The following is a 25,427-nucleotide window of genomic DNA, read 5'->3' on the forward strand; positions in this document are numbered from 1 at the left end:
CATGATGCTAGCTAAATTTTCTTGATTTATCCTTCGATATGTGAAACAGGAAGTAACTTTTATATAATGAAGTTTTGTGATCATAATTACCTGAGGTTTCGTTTGTCATAAGTGATAAATAAAAAAATTAAAGCTTTCATAGATTAGGACAGAGGAAGGGAAAGATTGCTTTTAAATACATGGAATTGGTTATAATATTCTGAATGTGTTTGGGTCTAAAGGTTTAAATAATGAAGGCATGTTTCTATGAATTAAAAATTAACTGGAATTAGAGAAGTGTCATAAAGAATAATGTAAATCCCATGACAAAACTATTTATGAAAATATGTGGAATAATTTTTAAAAGAACAAGTCTCTAAAACCTATAAATCTTGAATAAGTTTTTAAAAAACACAATGAACATATACATTTGTCAAATAGAACCATATTATAGTAATTATAACACATTTCATATTATAGCAATTTTAGAGGTGAAAAAAGCAACATTCCAGAGAATTATGTTGAAAAGCCAATGGCTGGCAAAACCACTAATTATTACTTGGTATTTTCATAACTATGTACAGATGTTTTCAGTTAGTTCTCACTCTTTTGTTTTGTTTTGTTTTGCTTTTTTTAAACCTGGCAAAACGTCAAGTATCTTGAATAAGCTATCATCTTATGATTTTCTCTGAACTCTGCATGTGGTGACCTTTAATACATGCAGTCTGCCACCTTGGTCTGCAACAGGGTTGAACTGGAGAATTACACGTGAAGCACAGTAAAGATGAGAACAATAGCATAAGCTAGGTGGACAGGTCTATAGCAAAAGAAGCTGGCATGAGTAACTATGTGGGCTTACTACGTATGTAAAAGCTCACACATATGCACATACAACTTATGTTATAAATGAAGAGCAAGTTAGTTAATACCAGCTCTTTCTTATTCATTATAGCCTATTTTTCCCTATGTAATATTTTGCACACTGTTAATTTCAAATCGCTCTGCTATCAAAACTTGAGTGCAGCAAACATATGCATCATAAAATATATTTAAATTCTGAAGTGGTTAAAATTATTTCTGTCATCCTGTAACTGGAATCGTGGGATTTCTGTATTGGTATGGTCCATGCTTTTCACTGTGGCTAATTTGTTTATAAGCCACCATTAATCCTGGCTGTATATTTTCACAGTCTGGGTAAACACTTCATTTGCATTAAATTTACGGCATTAATGAGATGTGAAATTTAAAATGCTACTTGAAACATAAATGATGTAAGAAAGCAGAACAAAAAAAAGTGTTTTATCACATCTAAAATCAGTAAACCAATTTAAACCTATTAAAATAGGAATGATGTGTCGCATGAGATTTTAGCTTCGTAACTCATCTTCTTGGACTAAAATACAAAAATGGGGAGTAAAACATCTGGAAAATATGAAAGCTCAAAAACACAAATTGTGTACTGCTTCTACTCTAATTGGCTTTTAAATCAGTTTTCAATTTTTTTTCTTTGGAAGCTATAGGCTATTAAGTTCTCAACAGCCAATAAGACAGAAACATACTCTTTGGCTGACATACTGTTATTCATGAATGCCATCGATATATAATGTTACAGAGGTGGAAAAGGTCTTGAGCCAATGAGAGAAACCCTGTTCAGAGAGGCAAGAAACAAAAGATAAATGAGAAAATATTTTGGAAAATGAAATGATCGATTTCTTTCTCAGAAGCCCCGTGAGCCCCGTTCTGAGTCCAGATCTGAGAGGCAGCATGGAGAAAAGCACCAATGCGAAAGCGTGGCTACACCATCACACCTGGGTGAAACTTGCCCACCTGTTGCTGATGTAGGAAGGATGGGTCTCTTGGGCTTAGTCCCACATATCGATTGGCTTGAGATGTGCCTGAGGCTGTGTAGGCTGATTAAGGAAGAACAAAAACAAAGATAAAAATTGTGAACTATCAGATTGAATACCCTGTCCACGTAAAAGAAACCCAGAGAAGTGGGACTTGGAACCAAAAAAAAGTCTCTATTTTTCTTCTGTTTTGTCTGAGTGAACACTGAGTGATATAAACGGAATGGTAGTTGATTTCAAATCAACCAATTTATCCCCCTCCCCAAAAATCTATTCAGTGAATCATATCCCATTGTTTGGTGTAGCATCTCACACTTATGTGCTCCAGTTAGTCTTGCAGGAATACCAAGGACTGGCTAAATAGAAGGACTCTTTTCCTAGTTGTATTTTTTTTTTATCAGATATTAATTATCTAATAATGGAATAATAAATGATGGTCTGTGAGTCTAAATGTAAAAGCAGACTGAAAGTCTATCAGGAAAAAGTGAAAGCTTTTAATGATTGGATTTAAACAGATGTGCTTGATAATAAAGGATGAAAAATGTCTTACTTAAAAGTCTTACTAGAAAGAAAATCTAATATTACTAACATAAGGAGAAGCCTATTCTTATTATTATATCATATAGAATAAATTAGCTCAGTATTTTATTTAATGTGAAAATGACCTTAAGTTTGATAGAAATGTTTTTGGAACAAAAAATTATTTCTTTTCCATAAGCATAAAAAATCAATTTCTTGTGAATGGCCTGGGGAATTAATGGCAACTTTTAAACACATGGCCACCAGGTAGGAAATAGATACGGTGAACACTCCTTGAATTATTACTGTCTCACCTTGCAAGTACTCTTTGTATAAGTGCTTTTTGGTAGAGGGTGAGTTTTTCAAAAACAACAACAAAAAACATCTCCCTATTCCTAAAGAATTTTGTTTCTTTTTACAAGGAAAGAACTAATGTATCTTCCCAACACTAGCCAATTCCATTGTTTCATATTGGAATAAACAGAAAAACTAAATTTTAACCATTTATGTTATATTTACAGGTCTGACAAAAACTAAAATGTTTGGTTTAAAACCATCAGATTAACAAGAAATCAGGACATTAATTTTAAAAAGGCTTTTTAAAAATCAATATATTAATTCTGCCATGTTCAATCTGAAGGACTGCAGAATTTGATCTATCGAGGCTTTTTTAGGTTAACTTTTTAAGACAGTGAAGATGCTCACAATTCACCTTTTAATTATTCCAGAATAAAGGGTTCAAGCAAGGGCAACCAGTGGCTCCTATTCAATCTCTGGGCTTCTGGAATTCAAAGCATAGCATGGACAGCTGGAGAAGAGCCTCATCCTTAAAGAGTAGGTGGCAAGTCTGTGCTACTTCTTTTCGACCATGAGAAAAAGGTTTCCCTGATCTCTATGTTATCTTTAATTGTACTGACTTACCAATTCTCACTGTCAGTGGTACCTAGGAAGCTGGAGCTACAAGTTTGTTTCGAGGAAAGAAAAATGACTCACTGTATTTAATGCAAGAATGGAAAATGAACTGATGCAGCCATCTTTTAAATATTTTATAATTTTATTAGTCAAATCAGATTCCTTTTTGATCAACCTGTATGTGAATATAAGAACAATTAATTAGCAGACAGGCTGACTGTACTCCCATAAGTGAGCTGCGATCACTTGGGTCTGATCTTCCCTTGACTCTCTCCTGTTAATAACACTATACGAGTAGGTACCAGAAGTTTCTGGAACTTGGTTTTGATCATTTCTCCTGTGATAGTCTTCCAAATACTTCAAAAAAAATCTTTGCTTCCTTTTCTTTTATTTAAATTGCTGACTTGTTTGTTCAAAGGTGCCAAGACATCCACTTTTAAAATTTGAATGTATAGTATTTCAATGACTATAATATGCATAGCTAATCTTTAGAACAAAATAATTTTTAGTCTTTCTTGGCTGCCTCATCCATCCGTGCATTCAAGAAAATGTTCACTAGTGATGGATCCTCTACCAACAAACCAGTTACTTAGCATTTAATGATTATTGATGGGAATTACGAGCCTATATGGACTTCTTAGTCTCTGAGGCCTCATGAATTGTGAGAAAGAAATGCTGAATTCACTGTATACTCAAAGTATTGTCCATTTTTCTTGTAGGGTTTCCTCCTAGGTTTTCAGAAGCCACACACACACACAAAAAGAGCATCTTTCTAATGGCAGAGAAAGAGCCAGTGGTGGTTCCAATTGGCTCCGTAATTTCATATAGGAATTTGCAGAACATGGGGATTTTCTTGCTCTAGGTAAAAAAATAGAAGCTCTGAATTTAAGATATAGTATGTATAACTGAGAAGGAGCATGCTAATTCCTCCTGACTGAAACTTTATCCATTCTAATCTACCAATCTATGCATACTGGCTCCAGCGCTAGGAAGCTGGTAGTCTGGATGAAGCTAATTGAAAAATTGTGTAATAATTCCTTGTGTACTTATGATTATTCTACACTAAGAAACAAAGGAATCATTTGAGTTATTGGTATGTGCTGTGTAAGTTCACTGGCTAAATAACTGACATTTAAAATGTTATGGCCATGCTAAAAGCATAGTACCTGATGTACTATGATAGGAGAAATAATAATAAAAAAAAATTTTAAGTTGAAGACAAAGAAAGAGCAGGTTGCTTACATGTGCCTAATACTACATTTAAGATGTTTTCTGCACCCAACACTGTGTGACTGTTTTTACAATGACATAACCTACAGTAATGTAAACATGCAATTATCTTACAGAGGAGGCACTGATTCAGTCTGCCATGCGAAGGGACTTGATTCCTATAGGAATGTTCCGATAAGTAACAATTATCTAATCTCTCTTTGGGATGATATAAAAACCTTGTATACTGCGTTAGGTTATTCAGTGCATTTTCAGTGTATACCTTGAACAAGCAGGCATGACTTATTATTTTTGTTATAGCTGTTTACTCAAACAATTACGCTTCTCCCTTTTCAAATAAGATGCACTGATTGAAATTTGATAAGAGAGAGCATGTGATAGCCAGGCCACATACATGCCTGCTGGTTCCACATAAATGAGAAATCTCCATCTGGTTGGGTAGCTGGAAAAATTGCCATGTTTTCCACCTTGGATCAGATATCCAATGGTGCCTTTGATGGACATTTCTCATTTCCTACAGAAATACTTACTGGTTGCTGTAGGTGAAGCTGCCTCACCTTCAGTGGATGTAGTGATGGGTTTAGTATCTGTCATGGTCAGGGTCACAGGTCGCACTGCACTGGGATGGGGAGAGGGTGCCAAGACAGGAGTGAAATGGCCAGGCACTTTCCCTACTACTTGACCACTGCTGTTAGGCTACAAAACAAAAACAGAATGCCGGGTGAAACAATCCAAAAGGCAGTCATCTTGTCCAAAAACTCCACTCAGCATACTCAGCCAAGTGGACCCTGCACACTGTGCGTAACTGCCAAACAGGCCCTCTCAAGTCTGAGTCAGAGAGGTCAGTCAATGGTTAGTAGTAATACAAAGCAGCAGCATTTAAAAGAAAGTCTTTACCTTCAAAGCACTTTATATCGGTTAACTGTCTTTACAGTACTCCATGGGCAGGTAGAAATGATCCTTTCATTTAGTAGGCCAGAAAGCTCAAGCGAATACCTAAATGCGTAGCTCAAGGCTAAAATGGAAGTCATTACTGAGCTAGTGAGAACAAGAACCAGTGCTTCTTCTCTGGTCTTCATTTTCTATAGTCAGTTTTGGCTTTCAGAAAACAATTTTTACCTAAATGACGATGTCATTGACACAAGGAAGACAAGAATATCTAGGCAATCAAACACATCAAACTGAATAATTTCCATCATTTATAGTCAAGGCCCAACCTGCATACAAAACCTCCAGCTCTTGTTCACACATAGGTACACTCAGATATACACACCAGGCAATTTAGATTCTAGGATCTCTACTCAACTATTGACAATTTACTAATACAAGCAGATAGAATGATATTTAAAGCATTTAAAATTTCAGATCCATACAATGATATAAAATGCTGAACTAGGTCTCTGACTTTACATCTACAAATAAAAGATTTCCAAAGTAAATTAAAATGTGCTGAAGTCAAGCAGAGGGCAATCAAATACACTCTGTTACCTGAGTTACTCTTCCACTGTTGGGCACGGAGAGTTACACAAAACATTTATTGTTGACATTTGTGGGAATTAACAGATAAAATCCCCTGGGCAATGATAGAAAAGATATTATTATCTGAGTTTTAGCCCCGGGTACAAAAATAGTATCCATGGCAGGAGACAAAATCCTAAGGGTGCACTGTTTGAAGAAATACTTGAATGTATTTTTTCTAGACAGAGAATGCTATTTTTAATTAACACTCGTGTTGGAATTCTCCACTGCATGGTGTACATAACAATTTGCTGTGAGGATATTCTCCACAAATATTTAGTCTTTATAATCAGCATTGCTAAAAGCATAGAAGCAATGAAGCAGAATATTTATCTACATACCTGCACAGAAGTTAAAAGTAGACATTTCTTTAGAGAAAAAGAGAAATGGCTGATAATACTTAAATACAGTAACTTAGAGACATGAACTAAGGCTTTGGTTGGGTTCCTCAGAGGCCACAATATTTCTTCTGTAAAGAAAATGGACTTCTTGAATATCCTGACTATTCTTCATGAGTAATTTTAAATATTTAACTTTATGTCAGGAAAATTGACCAGAATTTCCCCCTACAGAAGCCTATGAGAGTTATATCTTTAAACTAATTTTATTTAAAATATTCCATTAAATAGCATGACTGTCTCACTCTAATTGGTGCAGCAGCAATGTAATTAATCTCTAAATTGCTATGGCGAAGACAAGGCATTTCAGTTGCTTAACTTAACAATCAAAATCAGTGCAGCGCTGGAGGATATTGGGAAGAAACAGTTGACTACAGGTGTACAAGTACTTATTTTTCCCCCCATTTTTAGAGCTAAAAAGCTGAATATCAAGAGTCTCATTTCGAAATGCAAATTAATGGGTGTGAAGTGGAGTTAAAAATGAAAGCAGATATAATGTTGCTCAAAAAAAAAAAAAAAAAACCCCTTCAGTATACCATTTTTCCTTTCAAAGGGAACGAGTCTGTTTCTGAAGCAGATCATCAACTTCTGGTTACTTGAATATTGCAAAAGACTGTTTTATATGTCTCACTCAAGAAAAAGGACTGATCTCTGGGGTAAAAGGGGTCAAATATGTAGTGAAAGATATCTAACTATGGGAGGTGAACACACAATGCATATATATATTTGCTTTACTTTTAAACTGTACACCTGAAACTTACTGGATTTCATTAACCAATGTCACCATAAAAAAATAAGTAAGTAAGTAAGTAAGTAAGTAAATAAATAAATAAATAAAACCTCTAACCAAAGGGGTTCAGAGACCTTCTAAGTTGGTGAACACATTCATGTGCTTGAAGGGTGACATACCCTAACACCCTGGGGAGAGAAGCACCTGCACTCAGGACCGTTTGGAACTTTGCCTTATAAATCTCTTCACCTACATCTTCCTTTTATCTTTTAAAATATATTTTGTATTAAATCCATGAAACTAAAAAAAAAAAAAGAAGAAGAAGAAAGAAAGAAAAAGGACTGATCTCATTTTATCATTGGTGGAACATTCGGTGGTAAAAAAGCATTTCTGTATACTGTGTTCACCACAACAATTTAACAGTACCTACCTGAGAGCATGGGACAGAAGATGAATGACAATAATGTTAAGAAGCGCTGTGACAAAATACATTACCATTCTGCAAGCTTTGTCTACTGGAACTGAATCAACATGAACCACCAGATGTTTCAGTTTTAAAAAATAACAGAAGTGACATAAAGAAAACCCAAGCCAATACAGTCAACTTTCCTGAAACGCAGGGTCACAAGAATGAGAGGGTTATTTCTTTTCAGTTTTCTACTAGTTCAAACAGGTGAAGCTACTTTAAAAAGCCTCTCTTTTAACACTTTTAATAGATGAACTTCCATACTGTAGATATGAAAAGACATCTCATCTGAAGATGAAGTTGAACAGCATTAGGAAAGGATTATCCTACTTAGTTCATTGCTCCTATTATACAAAATCCTAAGAGGGAATTTTTTTTTTTAATTGAGATGAGAGTACGATGCTTCTCTTAGAAGTTGGATCTTTATGTTGAAAATATGAAGAAAAACTTAGGACAATATAGGCAGATTACCACCTAATACAGCCTCTTAACTTATAAAGAAATTGAAATATATGTAAAAAAAAAAAAAGTACTGAATAATTAAAGAAATGAGTAACATTAAGGGCCTGATTTTAATTTGCATAATTTTTCCCCTAACAGTGCCTAATTAAGACATCAGTTTAAAAAAAAAATCCAATGGAACTCTAAGATTTTCCACACTGAATTAACGTTAAGGACTTTTAATGGATGTCTTAATTAGACTTTGTTATTCATGGAAATTCTACACAAATTAAAATCAGACCTTGTATGCACTGTTCCCAGCTGAGTCTAGCAGAATGCTCTGAGGAACTGAGACTTTCGAATCTATGCTCTGACAGCAAATTTTATTATCAAATTGATGTAGTAACACCCCATTGTTTTACTTGTAAGTAGCATTACAGTCATTAAAAGTGCTAGACCATTTGGACATTTTCTTCTAAAATATAGTTTAACTTCAAGTTCAAGATTGGTGTATTTAGCTTAGTATTATTAGTCAATGGAACTAAAACTACAGGTAACTTTTTAAGTAACCCGAATGGTTGCCCAACATGCTATTTAAAATAAAACATTCAGAAAGAACCATTTTGCTTCAAATTAAGGCCAAAGGGTTTTCTCTCCCCACATCTTTCTTTGTTAATTCTAAATTAATATGCTAACTGAACATCAGTAACAGAATGTTTACGAAAATCTCTCAGAACTATAAGAGATATAATAAGGAGTCTTGGAAGTAAAGCAGCAAAGACAAATACCAGACCATAAGCTCAGAATTATATTACAGATTTCGGACATTACGATTATTGATAGACACAGCTTTGGCACAAAGACTGTCTACTTGACTGTGGAAAATCCTCTTATATCAAATCCCTAATGAAGTGACCTCTCCATGGAAGAAACCACATGTTTAGGGAGTGAAAAGGGCACATGAGTCACTACACTTACACAATGAATCCCTAGAACCAATGTTTACCAAAAAAAAAAAAAAAAAAAAAGACACTTCTGGTACTGTCACTCATTATTAAATGTAGTCATGTCTGTGCAAAGAATATTCAAGTAGTCATCAAACATTGAGAATGTTTACATTACCAAAGCTTATTTTAATACCTAATTGTTAGTCTATAAATACAACTGTAAGTTCTTTTGTGTGTGTTTATTTTAGCGCATACCTTGCTCTTGCCTGAAATAAGCACTTTGTCTATGTGTCAAGCCAGGTATTTCAGAGGTGTGAACTCCAGCTCAGAGCGTTTTTGTCAATGTACCTTCTGCATAAACTTTCTCTTCAGTCAATAAAAATCTAAAAACATCAAACCAAAAACATCTTCACAAATGTGCCCCATTGGGGCAACACACTTCCTACCTGTCATTCAGCCACCTTTAAATAAAAATCTATTGAGTCACCAAGACACTTCCTGAAGATGGATTTCAAAAGCTTGATGTTCTGCCAGACATACTGTCTGAGTAAGCTCCATTTCTTAAAGTTAGACCTGTTCCATCTCCCTTAGGCTCTAATCTTATTTTCTCTCTCATTTTTACCTGGCTGGTTTGCGGACTGGATGGATCATAAGAAGGTACATAGTTCTTCAGAGTATCCTGAGGATTCAGGTGGGGAGGATATCTGATTGTTGGATGAGAAAAGTAGCTCGATGGGGCTGGAGGAAGAATAGCTTGTGTTGGAAATGGCAACGGTGAGGGTGGAGGTGGAGTTCGAGTTGAGATGACTGCATAAGATAGAAAAGGAAAGATCGGCTTGTTAGCTGTTTTCTTTAATGCTCCTTACTGATCCTAAAGAATGCCGTGAAACTATAAAACCGAAAGCTATTCACTTTTTCCCAATGATTTAACCAAACTCTCCTAAAATATCAATTAGTCTTTTATTTTCAATGCCAGTACTGCTAAGCACACATAGACTTAACCCACACTCTAGGGAACTAATAATCTTGCTCTCTAGATCTATGAATGACTAAAAAACAAGGTTTCTCTTTCATAGGTTAAGCCAATACTTCACAAAACATTTATTTAAGCAAAGTTATTCTCCATCAAAACACACCCTTTGATTAGAAAGTCTTTGTCTCATAACTCCAGACCAAGTTACAACATTAATTAGAGAGCAGGGGACCCACAATTTTCTACCAAAATTCAAAACAGAAGTGTAATCCAATTTCAAATAAATATTTTCTCTATATATCCTAGCTAGCAGTTGTTTAGAATAAAAGCCAGTAATTAAGAAACAACAATGTCCTAAATAATGGCCTGATCCTTGTTAATTTACAATTTGAACACAGAGCCTGGAAACTTTCAACTAATAAAAATGTTCCTTTCATAACCAAAAAAAGCTCTATTCTTTAACTATTTTTCTTCCTACTCCAACTTTTACTATATGTAACTTAAAAGATATTATTAAGACAAGACCAAGAATAAAATCCACAGAAATGTGAATTTAAACTTTCATATGGCATATTAAATCACATAAATCACATATTTTTATAAAGGAAATAATACATAAAACATATGCAATGTGGGCAGTGTTTAATTGTACTATAATTTTGCCACATTAGCATGACCTCAATTTATTATTTAGTTTCTGAAATATAATTCTTAAGTTTGAAAAATGGGGAAAATTATAACTGCATGATCATTCTCTCTATAATGTTGAGGGAAACATTAAGTACAAATTAAGAGTACCAACCAGTATATGTAGAAGTAAAGATTAAATATGTTTCTATTTAATATTTCTATCAAAACCATAGGAAATCATGTATGATAAATATTTAATGTTTTATGAGACAATCTAGCAAACAATATGAAAAAATAAATTCTTTCCATGACCTTTAAATGAAAATCATCTGGAATAATTTATCTCCAATTTTGTAATTATGTGTAAAAAAAAAAAACTTTTAAGGAATATTGTTTATCTTCCCCAAAGAATGTCCAGGGCACTCAGAATCTTCTGGATTGTTATTACAATGCAGATTCCTGGGCCTAACCACAGACCTACCAGATGAGGACCTCTAGGGGTGAGAGGCACCAGAACACACATTTTAAACAAATGCCTCATATACTCTTCCCACACACTGAAATTTACACATTATCCATTAAAGGGGTGCATTGCAGAGAACAATTACATGTTTCTTAAAAGTCCTTATTAAGATTTCACTTTATTTAAGATGTATATACTTTCGAAAGTATAATTTAAAGAAATACAAACACATAAGTTAAATTGGGCATCTTTTCACTTTGTGTCAAAGTGCTCTGAATTTCAGCTCAATTGAATCATGGTATTCACTCATATCTGTACACAAACCCTTGAGGGATAGTGCTTATTATTTATATTGCTTATTATTTATAGCTTATTTTTAATTTTTGGAAGAGAATTTAATATTAATTATTTTTTAAAGTACAAATGTGAAATACTGGATTCTTTTTCCTATTTAAATTATTAAACATAACATCAAGTATATTAGCCCACAGGAAAAATTTGTCTATGTAAAACAATTGTCAAAGAAAAGTACCTTTTATATTTTCTGGTTAATTTCACTCCCAAATAAATAATAGTTTTTGTATAGAAAATAACATGTACAGAAATAGTGTCTGTATATCTTAATGCCTCTGGAAATACTCTAAACTCAGCAACATACTGAAATTACATCCTTCTCTTGGTTAACTATATAGAATTAGGAACACCCCTGAAGCTATAGTTAACTATGTGTCACATATTTTCTAATTTCTTGTGATTGCAGTCTTTCCAATAACGGCAATTTGAAAATGCATATATAAATGTTATTTAATTGTATAGCTTTGAAAATCTTTTTTCACATATTGACATGAAGAAAATATTTGATCAGATTATGACCTCTTCTCCTTTGGCTGAGAAAATATGGTCACCACAGCTATAAAAAAAACTTTTACTCCATCTCTGAGAGTTTGGGCTCTGCAAACAAGAAGGAAGCTTCTCCTCTTATGCCTGAAACTCCTCACCGCTGTGTGCAACTCCAGGTATTCCGGGATGATGGTGCTGGGGGAAAGTGCTCAACCTTGGAGAAGAATCCTGTGGAGATGTAGAGCTGAACAATGGCTTTTCAGGCTTCTTCATAGTAGTCGGTGAAGACATATCTGCAAAGGAAGAGGAATAAACCCAAGCTTTGTGACTTTCTCAAACTATAAAGTTCACATTAACATAATAAGAGATCTCATTTTCCAACATTTTATTACGTTTGCAATTTTGGCTCTTTTACAAAACATATATTGAAAGTCAAAGTTCCAGCTATGTTGGAGCTTTGAAATATGTATCAGAAACAATCTCTATCGCTTCATTAAAACTATCATCAGAATAATTCTACTACTAAATAAATCTTGAACTTCTGAAAAACAAAGTATCACATTTCTGTTGGCCCCTTGGTTCACATCAATGTCTTTTTTACCACAGCATTTCATTGTTAGATTTACACAATTCAGGGGTTTGTCTTTGACCTGCTGACTATACTGTGGAAAACAATAGAAGAAAATCAAGTGCAAATGTGAGAAACCACCTTTTGGTAAACTGGTAAGTATATCATTGGTTTAACGTCTTTTATGGAAAACTCATTACTTGTTTTCTCATCTGCAAATATTTGCTGGAGAGAGTGAAGATGTTAAGAAAAATAAAAAGTAATTGCTGCTGTAGGGATACGCACTGTCAGTGAAAAGGAAAATGGTAGGAAAATGGTGGTCAACAGTCAAGAAGGAGGACGTGTGTTGAGAGCAGAGGCGTTGTGGTGTTTGCTTCTATTTCTCCAGCCTCTCTGCACAGGGGCAGTGATCACCTCAGCCTCCCCAGGTTAAGGAAGGTGCCCCCATTGGTGCTATGTTTAAAATGTGGATGTGGATAACATTCCCAGAGAGAGGAAATGTTCCAAAAAAGAGGGCCATAAAATATGCAAGTAGTACAAATTATCTGTGGAGTGGGAAAGTACAGAGAGAGATAAAGGAAGCAAGCAGCTGGCAGGACCCACGTGATATGGGGCCATGGATGTTGTGTATAAATGTCTGAATGCTGATCCTATGAAAAAATGCTATTGATGGGTGAACCAGGATCACATTTACAGTTTAGAGCAATCCCTCCATAAAATGCATGGAGGATGAATTAGCCAAAATGGAGAGAGCAACCATCGAGACCACTTAAGAAGGTATATTAATAAATATATTCATTCCACAAATATTAATTGAAGGTCTAATTTATGCAAACACTGTGCTAGTTGCTGAGGACATAAGAGTGAACTAGATTTAGTTTCAACAGCTATAAAGCTTAAAATCTAGTAAGGGCATACAGACAAGTGAAAGGCATTACAAAAACTGTGTAAAAAGTACTATAATAGAAGACATATTCAGGGCTGCATTTATTTATTCAATCATTCATTAATTCCATAAATATTTAATACTGCCCAAAGACAGATCACAAGAACTTGGAATTAGGGTAGAGATAGAGCTAAGGCAGTAAACAGAATTAATTTGATTCAATCAATCACTGATGTAGAAGGTCATCATCTTGGATGACTGAAAAATGGTACCATGCAGTTAATTCAAATAGAGAAATCAGGAGAAAACTTCAGTTGGTAAGAGAGGGATGCACACTATTTTTGATACACTGAGTAATGCTGATTTTTATGAAGGTTCACAAATGTATAGTAAAGTGTTCAAAAAATCATGAGCTATACAATTTATATTTTTATTACCAAAATTTTAAATTTATACACAAGTAGAATAGTAATTGATACTCATGTACTCACCACCTAACTTCATCAATTATCAATTCATAGCCAATCTTATTTCATCATTACCTCATCTACACTCCCTCCTCATGTATTCCTTTGAAGCAAATCCTAAGCATCATATAATTTTACCTATAAATATTTTAGTTTATATCTCTAAAAATTTTCTTATGAAAAGAAACAAACCAAAATTTTATCATACATAAAATATATATCAATGTGCATTTTTAATTAAGAATTTTTGATATGAAAAAGACTTCATTAATATTATGAAACTAGTTATCATTATGTTTAATCCTATTAATATAAGAAACTAGTAATCATTATGTTTTACCATTAGAAAAATTACCTCATTTTTGATAAAGAATTCAATAAAATTAAATGTGTTTACAGCACGCTGGCAATTAAAAAATGGATAAAGACAGGAGACGTCACAGTCTACAAAAAATGACAGCTGTGTTTGTAGCTATAAGGTGACTATCACTAACCTATCAGGACTTGGATGAGTCAGTGAATCATTTCCTTATATCTTTCTCAAAAAAAAATTATTAATGAACCCATAGCTATTCATGCCATTATAAAAAAAGAGAGAGAGAGAAAACGTTAAAACCATTTAAAAATAAACAAAAGGACGTTCATTTCAGCTAAGTTTCCTTCAAAATGCCAAAAATAATACTTAATTTCACTTAAGAGTGATGTGATTTTAGAAAGTAATACTGCAAAATATAGATTCTGAGCTGATGGAAGTTAATCATAGATTATTAATCATATAGATTGGTAGAGGTACAAAAAAAAAACCTCTCTATTCCATCTCTTACTTTATAGATGATGTGGCAGGTTTCCCTCCCAAATTTTTAATTAAAAAAAAAAAAAACTTAGAAAAAGAAACTGGTTAACTTTCTATTGACACTATTATGCTTTACTTGTGCTTAAATATAAATTTCAAATAAAATTAATCTGTGTAAATCAGTTTCTAAAGACTCTCTAGTATAAATAATAAAGCATTTACTGTACATCATTTAAAAACAATTAAATATGACCAGAGCTTGGGAAGCAGAGTAAGTGTCATTCTAGTTATGGCACTTCTGGAGATCAAGCAAGGCTATTGCAACTACTGTAACTATTTCAGAATTTTCATTAAACCCAGCCAAACTTACATGAGTCTCTTTTTGTAAAGGGTACATAAATCAAGGGTGTTTGTACAGAAGTTTGATAATATAGGTGATTTTCTAATTTTTGAGAAATAAAGCCTTTGCATTTTTTTTCAGTCAAAATGATATACTTGGCTTTATCAGGTAATCATTATAGGCCCATTTATTTTTCAGGTTCTCTTTTCGACATGCACCTTCACGTTCAAAACACACCAAAAAAATTATAAACGCCAATACAACAGAAAGAGAATAAAATTTACTCTTCGAGTTGTAAAAGGAACCAAGAACTGTCTCTTCTTCAAACAACAAAATTAACTCAATAGTAAAAATAAGAATTGGAAGATCCACTGGACATACTGAAATGAACTTCTTTAAAAACACATAAAGAACGGTAGTATTAGAAAGTAAGCTTAATTGCCTCTGTTTTCTCATTAAATGAAATTAACTTGGGCCCATTAATCAATAAAGATATATTGGTACAAAGCATGTGTGTGACACTATACTAAGTACTTAGGAGGACACAAAATAAACCACCTTTCCAAAAGAAAATAAAAAAACATTTCTGGAGTAGAGAGGGAATAAAAATGAAAGGTCAATTATCTGGCAGAAGTAAGGGTAGAGTTTCTAACTATTATATTTAATCATGAATCAAACTAATATTGTTTTGATTTTAATTTTATTTTGAATGTCTGCAGTCTGATGGACCTCATGCCAAACTGAAAAATTATATTGCTTCTATTTTTAATGCACTCATAAGCTACAGAAAAAAAAAATGCTTGAGGAACGAATATATTGGAGAGATGGTTTTAAGTGACCTTTCTGTGAAGAAAAACAAATGTCACACTTTTCACAATCTATTGTTCCTCAAGCAGGAAGAATAATACATAACAATATTAAGTTAAAATAAGATAAATAATAATAAAGCTGAATAATGTATAATAAGTTGAATAATAATGCATACATAATAATGTATAAGTTGAATAATACGTGAAATAAAAAAGTTGAAGAGAGAGGTAAGGAAGATGATAAGAAAAGGATTAGGTGGTGTTTCTGTTGGTGAGGAGGAGGCAGGATTTGCTGGTGGCTGATGAGAAAGAAGCCAAAGACAGGGAGGGCTTGAAATCAGACAAAGAAATTTAAATATGATCTAGAAAGCAACAGTTTATAAATGAATTCATTGTAGAAGGGAAACTTTCCAGCAGCTCCATTTCCTTGTTCTGTTCTTGTAGCTTCCACTAGGCCCTCTTCACTTGTACCTGGTTGAATCAAGACTTTCCTGTCTAGTTTCCTTCCCCGGCCTTCCTCATTGTGGTTCATAATAAAAACAGTAATCGAAATCATCTCCTTCATATGGTGTCTTCTTCATTTTACAATCTACCATGGCACCACGTTTTTATAAATTTTTTCCTTATTCCATTTTATTTAAACTTTCACTAAGCAACTTTGCCTATGGCCTCCCTGGGGAGGAGGGAACCAAGAGGAATGTGTTTCTAACTCTGTGCCTTTCCTTGTATATGACAGTCCCTTGTACTAGAATATTATATGTCTCTTTACCTTCTTATTCCATCTATAGAGCAATATTTTATCCATTGAACCAACTTGATTTATTTTCTTCATAAATAATCCTTCCTAGGAACTCTGGAGATCGACATTGCCTGAACGATCTTATGTTGGTGTCTTATGTTACTTGATGGATTTTCATTATTATTTTGTATTTCTTTTATCCATAGCATTACACATACACACACATGCATTTTTTTTAAGTTTACTAATGGCTTACCTCCTACAGAAGATAATTTAATCAAAGACACAAAAATATGTGGAGGCTGGAAGAACATGCTACTGAGGAAGAGAATTTTTAGAAATCCAGGATTGAAAGACGATAGAAGAGGTAGAGCAGACACTGTGTCTAGGCAGTTTTAGAATCTCTTGCATATTAAAGAAGCTGTATCGGGGAATGATAAGTTGTAACGTAGGATAAGCAAAATAACCATAGTCAGTATACGTTAAAATGCAGGTTGCCTGAATTGATACCACCCGATGAGAAGTAATTGAACGTAGAGCATTCTAATAACTGTGAGAAACTATGGCGAGGCACAAAGTTCAAGATGTTAAATAAGACCACATGTTCCCTGTCCTGGTGATGCTTACTGTTCAGCAGAGACAACAGACATTAAATGTAAAAATTCATTAAATAATTGCAATTGTGATAATATTAGATTATAGGAAGCATTCTAAAGACAGAAGATTAGGGAGGCCGATCTAAAAAAAGAAACATTGAAATTGACAGTGTTATGCCTCAGTGTCTACACATATGTTTAGAGTTATAATTGGACAGTTAGTTATGGCTTTAGAAACCAATTATATAGTTAAATTCATAATAAAAAGTCACCATGTAAGATAAAGTTCAAGTGGGCTACTCATATAAGCTAAGATTCACTCAGACTTAAGCATACTTTTAAATAAGTATTTTGCAAAATCAAGTTATCACATATTTTTTACTAGCTATGCTATAATTTTTTTTTGGCATTATGACTTACATACATCCTCAGCCCTGATGTGTCATTCATTTCACAGCATCGCTTCAAAGAGATAAAGGCTTAAGCAAATAAAGAGTTAGATCAACTCATCTCCCAGCAAGGTAATTTCATCTACAAAGGAAGAGTGTTGCTGTGTAACACAGCGTTATGTACTCGACTCATCGGCAGCTTGCACAAATGGTGCTCCAGATGTATATCTGTTCAAGTCAGCCCAAGGCAACAATTTTGATCAATTCTAATGTGATAAAATGCTGCAGGGAAAGTGTGCAGAAACGTGTTTACGTCAGCCCTTAATTAAACTGTTGTTCACTTCCAAAGAACCTTAGGAAACACTAATGAGACATGAGTTTTGGCAATTTCTTCATCAAAGCAAAGACCCCTTCCTCAGTCTGTAGCAGCCTGTCATCCAAGCCGCTCCCAGGATAAATGTCACATGGCTCTCCAATCAGTTAGACACCTGTTAGTAGAACTTCACTGAAGTCAACTAGTGATCTAGGGCAAGCTCAAACAGCCACCTTAACACCTGCCTGTCTGGGACACCTGCTCCTTTTTTCACATATAGTAGAGCAATATGTTAGCTTTTCCAATATGCTTGAATAGATTAAGGTTACAACTCGGATTTCTATAGCCTACATAGAAAACATGTCATTTCTTTAAAAATTTTTTTCTACTCTTCTCCCCTACAATGACACTCATGGTACACAACTATTTCAAATCAATTATGTAAGAACACACAAGAATTCTTGAATTTTTAGAAGTCATTATTTCAGCACAGCATAACACTAAATTAAAATATATTAACTACGCCATGCCTATGATTTAGAAAAACCTATTTCCATCTACTTAAAAAAGAAATGAATTGCCTCGAAATATTTTAGAAGTTCAATCCTTTTACATATTCATGTCTATGCTGTATTTCTTCTTTACATGCTATACTTGCAAGCAAGTCTAAATTAACACATATAGGTACGAGTCACCATTTGCTGACTTCTCTTATTTTCCAATATTTGTTAAGGTATCTTTTATTACTAAGTGCTTATAGAGCTATAGTTATTCTTAAAATTATCTATTTTTTACATTATCAAGCTGCCGAACAGATGTTACTGGATTAATTTGAGCAGAAGAAAACTCAAGGTGCAATGAAAACTATCTTTGACCCTTTGGTATGAGTGTGATACAGATCAAAGAGCAAAAGAGCATTTGAGAGAACATTTAGCTTAGAGACAGTCCATCCACCAGGATTTGAGAAGATTATATTATCCTGGCAAGTCTTACTAAGTTAATACTTATTGTTTTCTAGGTTTATTTTTCACAGGCTTTAAGATTTTTATAGTTTAAAAAAGTTTTATAGATTTGTAAAAACTCTGGACATAGAAAAGCTCTCCAGAGACAGACACCAAACTCATTGTTAGAAGAAGGCAAATGTGGTCAACACATCCATTACTCCATTAAAACTCTGTCAAGCAAAACAAAACACTGACAGTAAAAAACAAACGTTAGCTGCACTAGGGAATTTCTGCTTTCTACTGAAATGTTGGGGTGGAAACTTGAAGACAACATGAAAAAATAAATGAATTGTCTGCATAAAATAATAATACTATTTAAAATAAACAAAAAGCTACCAAATCTAGTGTGTAGGACGAGTTCAAGAGCAAGAAATCTGATACTTTTACTTCAACCCATAAATCCAGAGTCAGCCTTGAGACAAGGAAACAGCTTGGGCCCTGTGCCCAGAGAACAAGGAGAAGACAGGGAAGATGCTCTGCCAGCTGAATGCTAAAAGAGACCCAGATTTCTGTTCCCATTTTTGTCTTGGGATAAATCGTATTGAAAAGAGGAAAGTTAGAGGTTATTTATAACTGTATAAATGTTATATAAAATACTACAATTATCAAGCCTAGAAGATCTCAGCCCAAAGCTCTGATGTATTTATTTCTATAGGTGTCCCTGTGGAGAACCACACTGACTCTTACTTTAGTTCCAGCTATAGATAAAGGACTGATGGCGGGGAAGTACGTGAGGAAGTGTGTGTCCTGAAGGAGGAAGAAAGTAGGCTATACTTTTACTTGAAAACTTTGCACAGTCCCTGAGATACCATCTGCATTTCCCCATTTTCCTTTACAATAAAATGGAAGTTGTCCTGGTTCATGGGGAGAAAAGATATGGTATGATGCCCAATGGTTTAAATGAAATATAAATGACAAAAAAAGAGGTGCATGGTTAGTTACAAGGCCACAGAGACACTGTTATTTAAATATATTTCAGAGGACACATTTCAAAATTGCTTCTAGAGCCATGTGTAAATATTACAGATGACAGTGGAGCACTGCTAGTTGAATTGTAAATTGATAAGACTTTTGTGGATTCTGTGCCAATATTTAGCAAAAGCCTTAGAAATGGATATACCATTTAACTCAGTAATTCTATAGGAGAAACTTATTTCTTTAACAAAATTTCATTGAGCATCTACTTGGTGACATTGTGTCAGGAAGTATACTAGGCACTGGGGACAATGAACAGAATGAGACAGGAACAAACTAAACAGATTTAAGCATAAAGATTTGAATGCAGTGATATTCACTGTATCTTTATTCATCATATAAAAACTTGGAAACTACCTAAACATCCATGAGCAAAACAGATACTTAAAAATTTATAGTATAGCCATTGGGGTGGCATAGTATGTAGTCATTAGAAAGTGGAAATTAAATGACATGGCAAAGTGCTATTATATTATAAATGAAAGATAAAAAAAGAAAATAATTTACAAAATAGCATATGTCATCTAAGCCCAATTTAGTACAAAAAAACATGAATAGGAAATTCATAGAAAAAAAACCTTGAAAATAGATTATCATATAATACAGCTAAATATTAACAAGGTTACATCTATGTGACTGAATTATAGGTGGTTTTTATTTTCTTATTATATTCGACAGTTTGTTTTGCCAAATCCCCCACAAATAAGTCTTACTTTGTAATAAAAAGAAATTGTAAAATACATATTTTGGGGGAAGAAAATATTGCCTGTAGGTAGATATACACACAATTTTTATAAATAATCCTCAGTGATGGGTGGACAATATTGGGTCTTGTTACTGTGCCAGACATTATACTGAGAAGGAAATACCTCCCATTGGTCTTAGGAATTGGATGCTGCAAAAGCGTTCAATGAAAAGCTTAAAGGTAACATCTGCAATTTAGTTAGCTAACAGCAAAAACAATGTGTTTTTGAGAATACAAGTGAAGAAAAAAAGGATATCTGAATATCTGTTTCTAAGGACTCCTCTGGATATAAAATTTTATGATTGTGTGGCAAATGCGACTAAGTCTTCCCACACACTCCAAGTTAACGAAAAGCTCTGAATGTTATGACAAGACATATGGAGTTAATCCCACTACAGTAGTTTGGTGATGATACCAGATGATTCAAAAAATAATTAGCTGCCATGTTAAGAACTATCTCTATATACAGATATACATTTACATTTATCATACTCTAAAATAACTGGAGAAATGGCAAGCTACATTAGGAGGGGGTACCATATAATCTTCAATTACATCTCAAGCTTTTAAAAAATGAAATCAGGCTTTTTTAAAGGAGAAAGTATAATAGTTTTCATGTTTAAAAGAATGAAAATTCTTACTTTATCATTGAGTTACTTAATCTTAATTATACTTGAACATAGTATTGTATTCTTCATCAACTTAAAATGTTTGTGATAATTTAAGTCTCTCTCTATAGTGTATTCCAACTCAAGCACAGTAAGTAGCATGTTGCTACAAGCCTCTATTTATCACATCTCTATAAAAAAAAAAAAAAAATTCTCCAGGCAACACCTACACCCACTACAAAGTTAAAACTTAAACCCCTTTGAAGCTCACAAACACCTTCCTGAGACATTAAAAAAAAATCCTTTGAATGATGAAGAACAGCACTAAAAGAGTGAATACCGAATAAATGAAAACTGCTTTTTAAAAACACTTCAAAATGCTTTTGCCCATTAAGCAATTTCATTTTAACAAACAATGATAAAGTGTCTTGAGTAAAGCCAGAAAACCTAATTTGAAAGAAGAAAAAACACCAAACAATTATACAGGCTTTGGAGTATATTTTAGTTGCTTATTAAATATTGGCATAGGTAAATAGCTGCTATTCACCATGTCTTTGGGGAAAACCTCTTGGCTATAGAGGCTTATTAGTGTTAAGCATCTGAGAGCCATGGACTATAAAATAAAATCAATACCGTAACCTTAACTGTAAAAGTCAGAAAGATACTGGAAGAGTTCTAATTTAACAAGATTACAGATGAGTTTTTAGAGGAGAACATTTGGGGAAAAGCCATGCATTTAGAAACATTTATGGTATAAGACATCTCAAGGTTCCTGTTGTTACTAATGCTGTTATTATCTACGCTGGTAACGGTTAGGGTTGATTTAACTGATGTGCTACTTTAGTGGATTTACAGGAAAGTCCTAGAAATGATCTGGAACTTATTTCAAATAAAATCATTAAATTGAGGTGGTAAACTAATTGCTTAGAAACAATTATGATTTGATGTGGTTTAGTGTGATAGAGAAAAAAAATCACGAAAATTTTAAGGTCATTAGTTCAGCAGCTCAATGCAAATATGATTATACTGCACGATATTCCATTTCTCTTAATGGAAAAGTAGTCAAAACGGGTATAAATTGTAGTGTTTAAGTTCAACCGAAATCTATATTTTTCCTCTAACAAATGTAAATGAAGAAAAAAAAGAACATTTTGTCAATGAAATTACTATGATGGAATATTTATTATCTTAATGGTTTTGAAAATCACGTGAAATTGATCAGTAACAAAACCTCTATTTAGTAATGGACCAATTACATTTGTGAGATAATGTCAATGAAACAGTATATTGTCACAGGATAATGGTCTCCTATTGCTACATCCCTAGTCATTTAGAGAAAATAAATGTTGCCGTCTGGCTGAGTCATTTATTTTCAAAGTAGGAGACACTGATCCCATAACAAGGTTCTGTTATAATAACTCAATTTCTATCAATCATTTGTTGTGCCAGAATGGTGCAAGACAAGACATGTATTTATAAGAATTGTGCATTCTTCGGATGTAAGACAAAACATATGGTACTTCCAAGCACATACACATCTCGATTATTGTGTTATTTAAAGAGAGTATTTAAAATAAACATTTAAAAATAATTTAGAAAAATATTTTAAAAATTTAGAAAAATATATATAAATATAAAATTTTTATATTTTGACATTTTAAACTGTATGTTGCACACTTCTAGTAAAGACATAGATTTCAGGGTTTTTATACACATCTTAGTATTAAATGGAAAAGAGATTCTTAACCTGAGTCCAGCCCAAGGACTGCACTCATAAATCCCTGGAGTCCATGAACCCTTCAGATATTATGTGCATTTATCTGTATTGAAATTTTATATATTAGGAAAAAAAATCGTAATAAGAGGTTTTGTAACTAGTTTGCAAAACCATAAGCATAACATCACAAGGACTTATTTTGAAGGCCACATATGTAGTAATAATGAGCATAGTTTCTGCAGCCGAATGTACAAGGGTTCCCATTCTACCTCTCATATTTATTGTCTGTGTGATCTATGTCAAATTTCTTAATCATTGTAGTGATCAGTTTAATGAGTTGTAAGGTGGGTTTTTTAATAGGGTTGAAAAGCTAAAATATATGTAAAGTCTTAACCCACTCCTGAGAGGCAATAAGTGTTCAATAAATGGTAGCCACAAATGGCAAGAAGGTCTGGTTTTCCTCATTTATACATATTTGTTGAACAAGAAATTTTAATTTATGTGGTTTCTTCAACACATAAATTATTTAGAAAAAGGAGTTAATAAAAAATAGTTAATATAACTATTATAGGTTAAAAAGAGTCTGAAAATACAAATGTGGCATATAAACAATTTTGGATCCTCATTTATGCAAAACAGCCTATAAGATATTCTGAGGACTTTGAACATAGATTATATATTAGATAATGTTAAAGAATTATTTTCATGTTTGATAAACTGATAATGGCATTGAGGTTGTGCTTTTTAAAAAAAAGTCTGTTAGAAACACTTAGAAGTATTTAAAAGTAAAATTACATGATGTCTGGGATTTACCTTAAAATTCTTCAAATAACTTCAAATAAGAGATATTAAATGCATAAGACTGGCAAAATATTGGTATCAGTTAAAGCTGGGTAATGGTACATGGAGGTTCACTTTATGATTTTAATTTTGACATTTTCCATAACAAATAGCTTTTTTAAATGTTTCAAAATCATGGTTAAACATTCCATTCAAACTGGCTCTTCTTCACATTTATCCATTAAAATCACTCATATTTTCAATTTTTTTTTAGTTGAAAAACTTTTAGTGATGGCACTAATATTAAGAAGTTGACTTTTTAAAAAGATACACATGCAACCTCCTAAAATTGTAACAGTTCTTCCAGCGCCCTGGAAGCTCATGAATTCATCTCTATTCATTCTAGTTCTACAAGGTCTAACAGAATCAATCTTCGATGACCCTCCCTAGGAAAACTGTCCAACTGCCAATACTTGTTAAGCAGTGATCAAATTCTCCTAGGCCATTTATCCCTACATAGGTAAGTTCACATATTGATTCTCTAGCTGGGTTGTAGGATAACAGGAAAAAAGTCAGCTTTTAAAAAAGAAGACCTAGGCCCTGCTATTAATTATTAGGACACGTTGGATGAGCCATTCTGATCCTTGCACTGCTTAGCTATAAAATAAATAGCTTAAACTAAGCTGCACTAAAGACTAACAATCTGTGTGCAATCCTTGAAAACTAAATTTCTTACTGTATATGATTTTGGTAGTATAATAACTAAAAAGAAACTGGCTTTCCAAACTACCTCAAAATAAACTTAAATATAATATCAATGTGTAAAAGGATTAAAAATAAAACCTTTTACTACTCCAAGAAACTTTGTATGACACACTAAGATATTTAAGTATACTGTCTCCTTTGGTTTTTCCACTTTCCTGTTTTAGGCTGTGGCTCATCAATCTAAAAACCTGGTATTAAATAGCAATTTGTTATTTTTTTTTCCAAAGTAATTATTCATTGTGGCTTTTCTGCAAAATATTATCTTTTCAAATCATTAAGTTTCCAGAGCACAAAAATACGAGTGTAACTTTCCCCTATTTAATAGTATTGGCCCTTGTAACATGTACACAGCTTTGCCCCATCCAAAACGCTCTTCCTGCTTAGAATACACGAAAGGAACATGAACATCTGTTAATTAGTAAGCAATGTGAGGAATACTAATGACCATCTTCACCAACTGTTTATTATTTTCCTTTTTGTTTGAAAGATGATCATGTTGTGATTTTTCACCTATAGCAGTGTAGCTGAAGAGAATGAAATATAATGTGGTGGAGAGACCCCTGGAATCTCCTCTCCGATGGCATCATGGGACACGGAGGTTCACTGCAAGCTCTATAAGAACTCTAAGTTCTCGACTTTTGATATTTTCAATAATGAGCTAAACAACAACAAATCTTAAAAATTGTGCTTAAACATTAACTTTCAACTATCTCTTCACATCCATCAAAAGCATTTGAATATCTCATTTTGTCTGCTTCAAAATTTGATATTTAATCTTTGTGATACAAACTCTGGGAATGTAAGGAATTGGTGTTCTATCTAGTCTCCAAAGGGAGCTTAAAAATTCTTCCAGGAAGATTACTAAACTGTTTGCATTGCCATTTTCTAAGACTTCACTTAATGTTAATGACTCTCAGGTAATAGTCATGCAACTATTAGGGAAAGCTGCCCATTCATCCAGCTCCCACAGCTCTAGAGAAATCCCGAGATGACATCATTTGTCACAGTGTAGTTTAGGATAGAGCACTGTTTTCCAAAGT

General features: G+C 33.4%; 1 protein-coding gene across 7 annotated transcripts in view; it reads right to left on the reverse strand.

The window, feature by feature from the left end:
- NFIB (nuclear factor I B) overlaps positions 1-25,427 on the reverse strand; it is a 220,183-nt gene that overhangs the window by 30,696 nt on the left and 164,060 nt on the right. For 2 of the 7 annotated variants that reach the window (XM_011365297.2, XM_011365293.2), the window contains exons 7-10: positions 12,052-12,186; positions 9,610-9,794; positions 5,045-5,183; positions 1,807-1,889 (exon numbers count right to left, since the gene is read on the reverse strand). In XM_011365297.2, coding sequence (XP_011363599.1) covers positions 1,807-1,889; positions 5,045-5,183; positions 9,610-9,794; positions 12,052-12,186 — 542 coding nt within the window. Of the gene's footprint in view, positions 1-1,806; positions 1,890-5,017; positions 5,184-9,609; positions 9,795-12,051; positions 12,187-25,427 lie in introns of all 7 variants that reach the window. The other 5 variants (XM_011365294.2, XM_011365292.2, XM_023533691.1 and 2 more) reach the window with 3 other exon arrangements.

The sequence above is a fragment of the Pteropus vampyrus genome, unplaced genomic scaffold (genome assembly GCF_000151845.1).
Source record: "Pteropus vampyrus isolate Shadow unplaced genomic scaffold, Pvam_2.0 Scaffold109, whole genome shotgun sequence".
Lineage (NCBI taxonomy): Eukaryota > Metazoa > Chordata > Mammalia > Chiroptera > Pteropodidae > Pteropus > Pteropus vampyrus.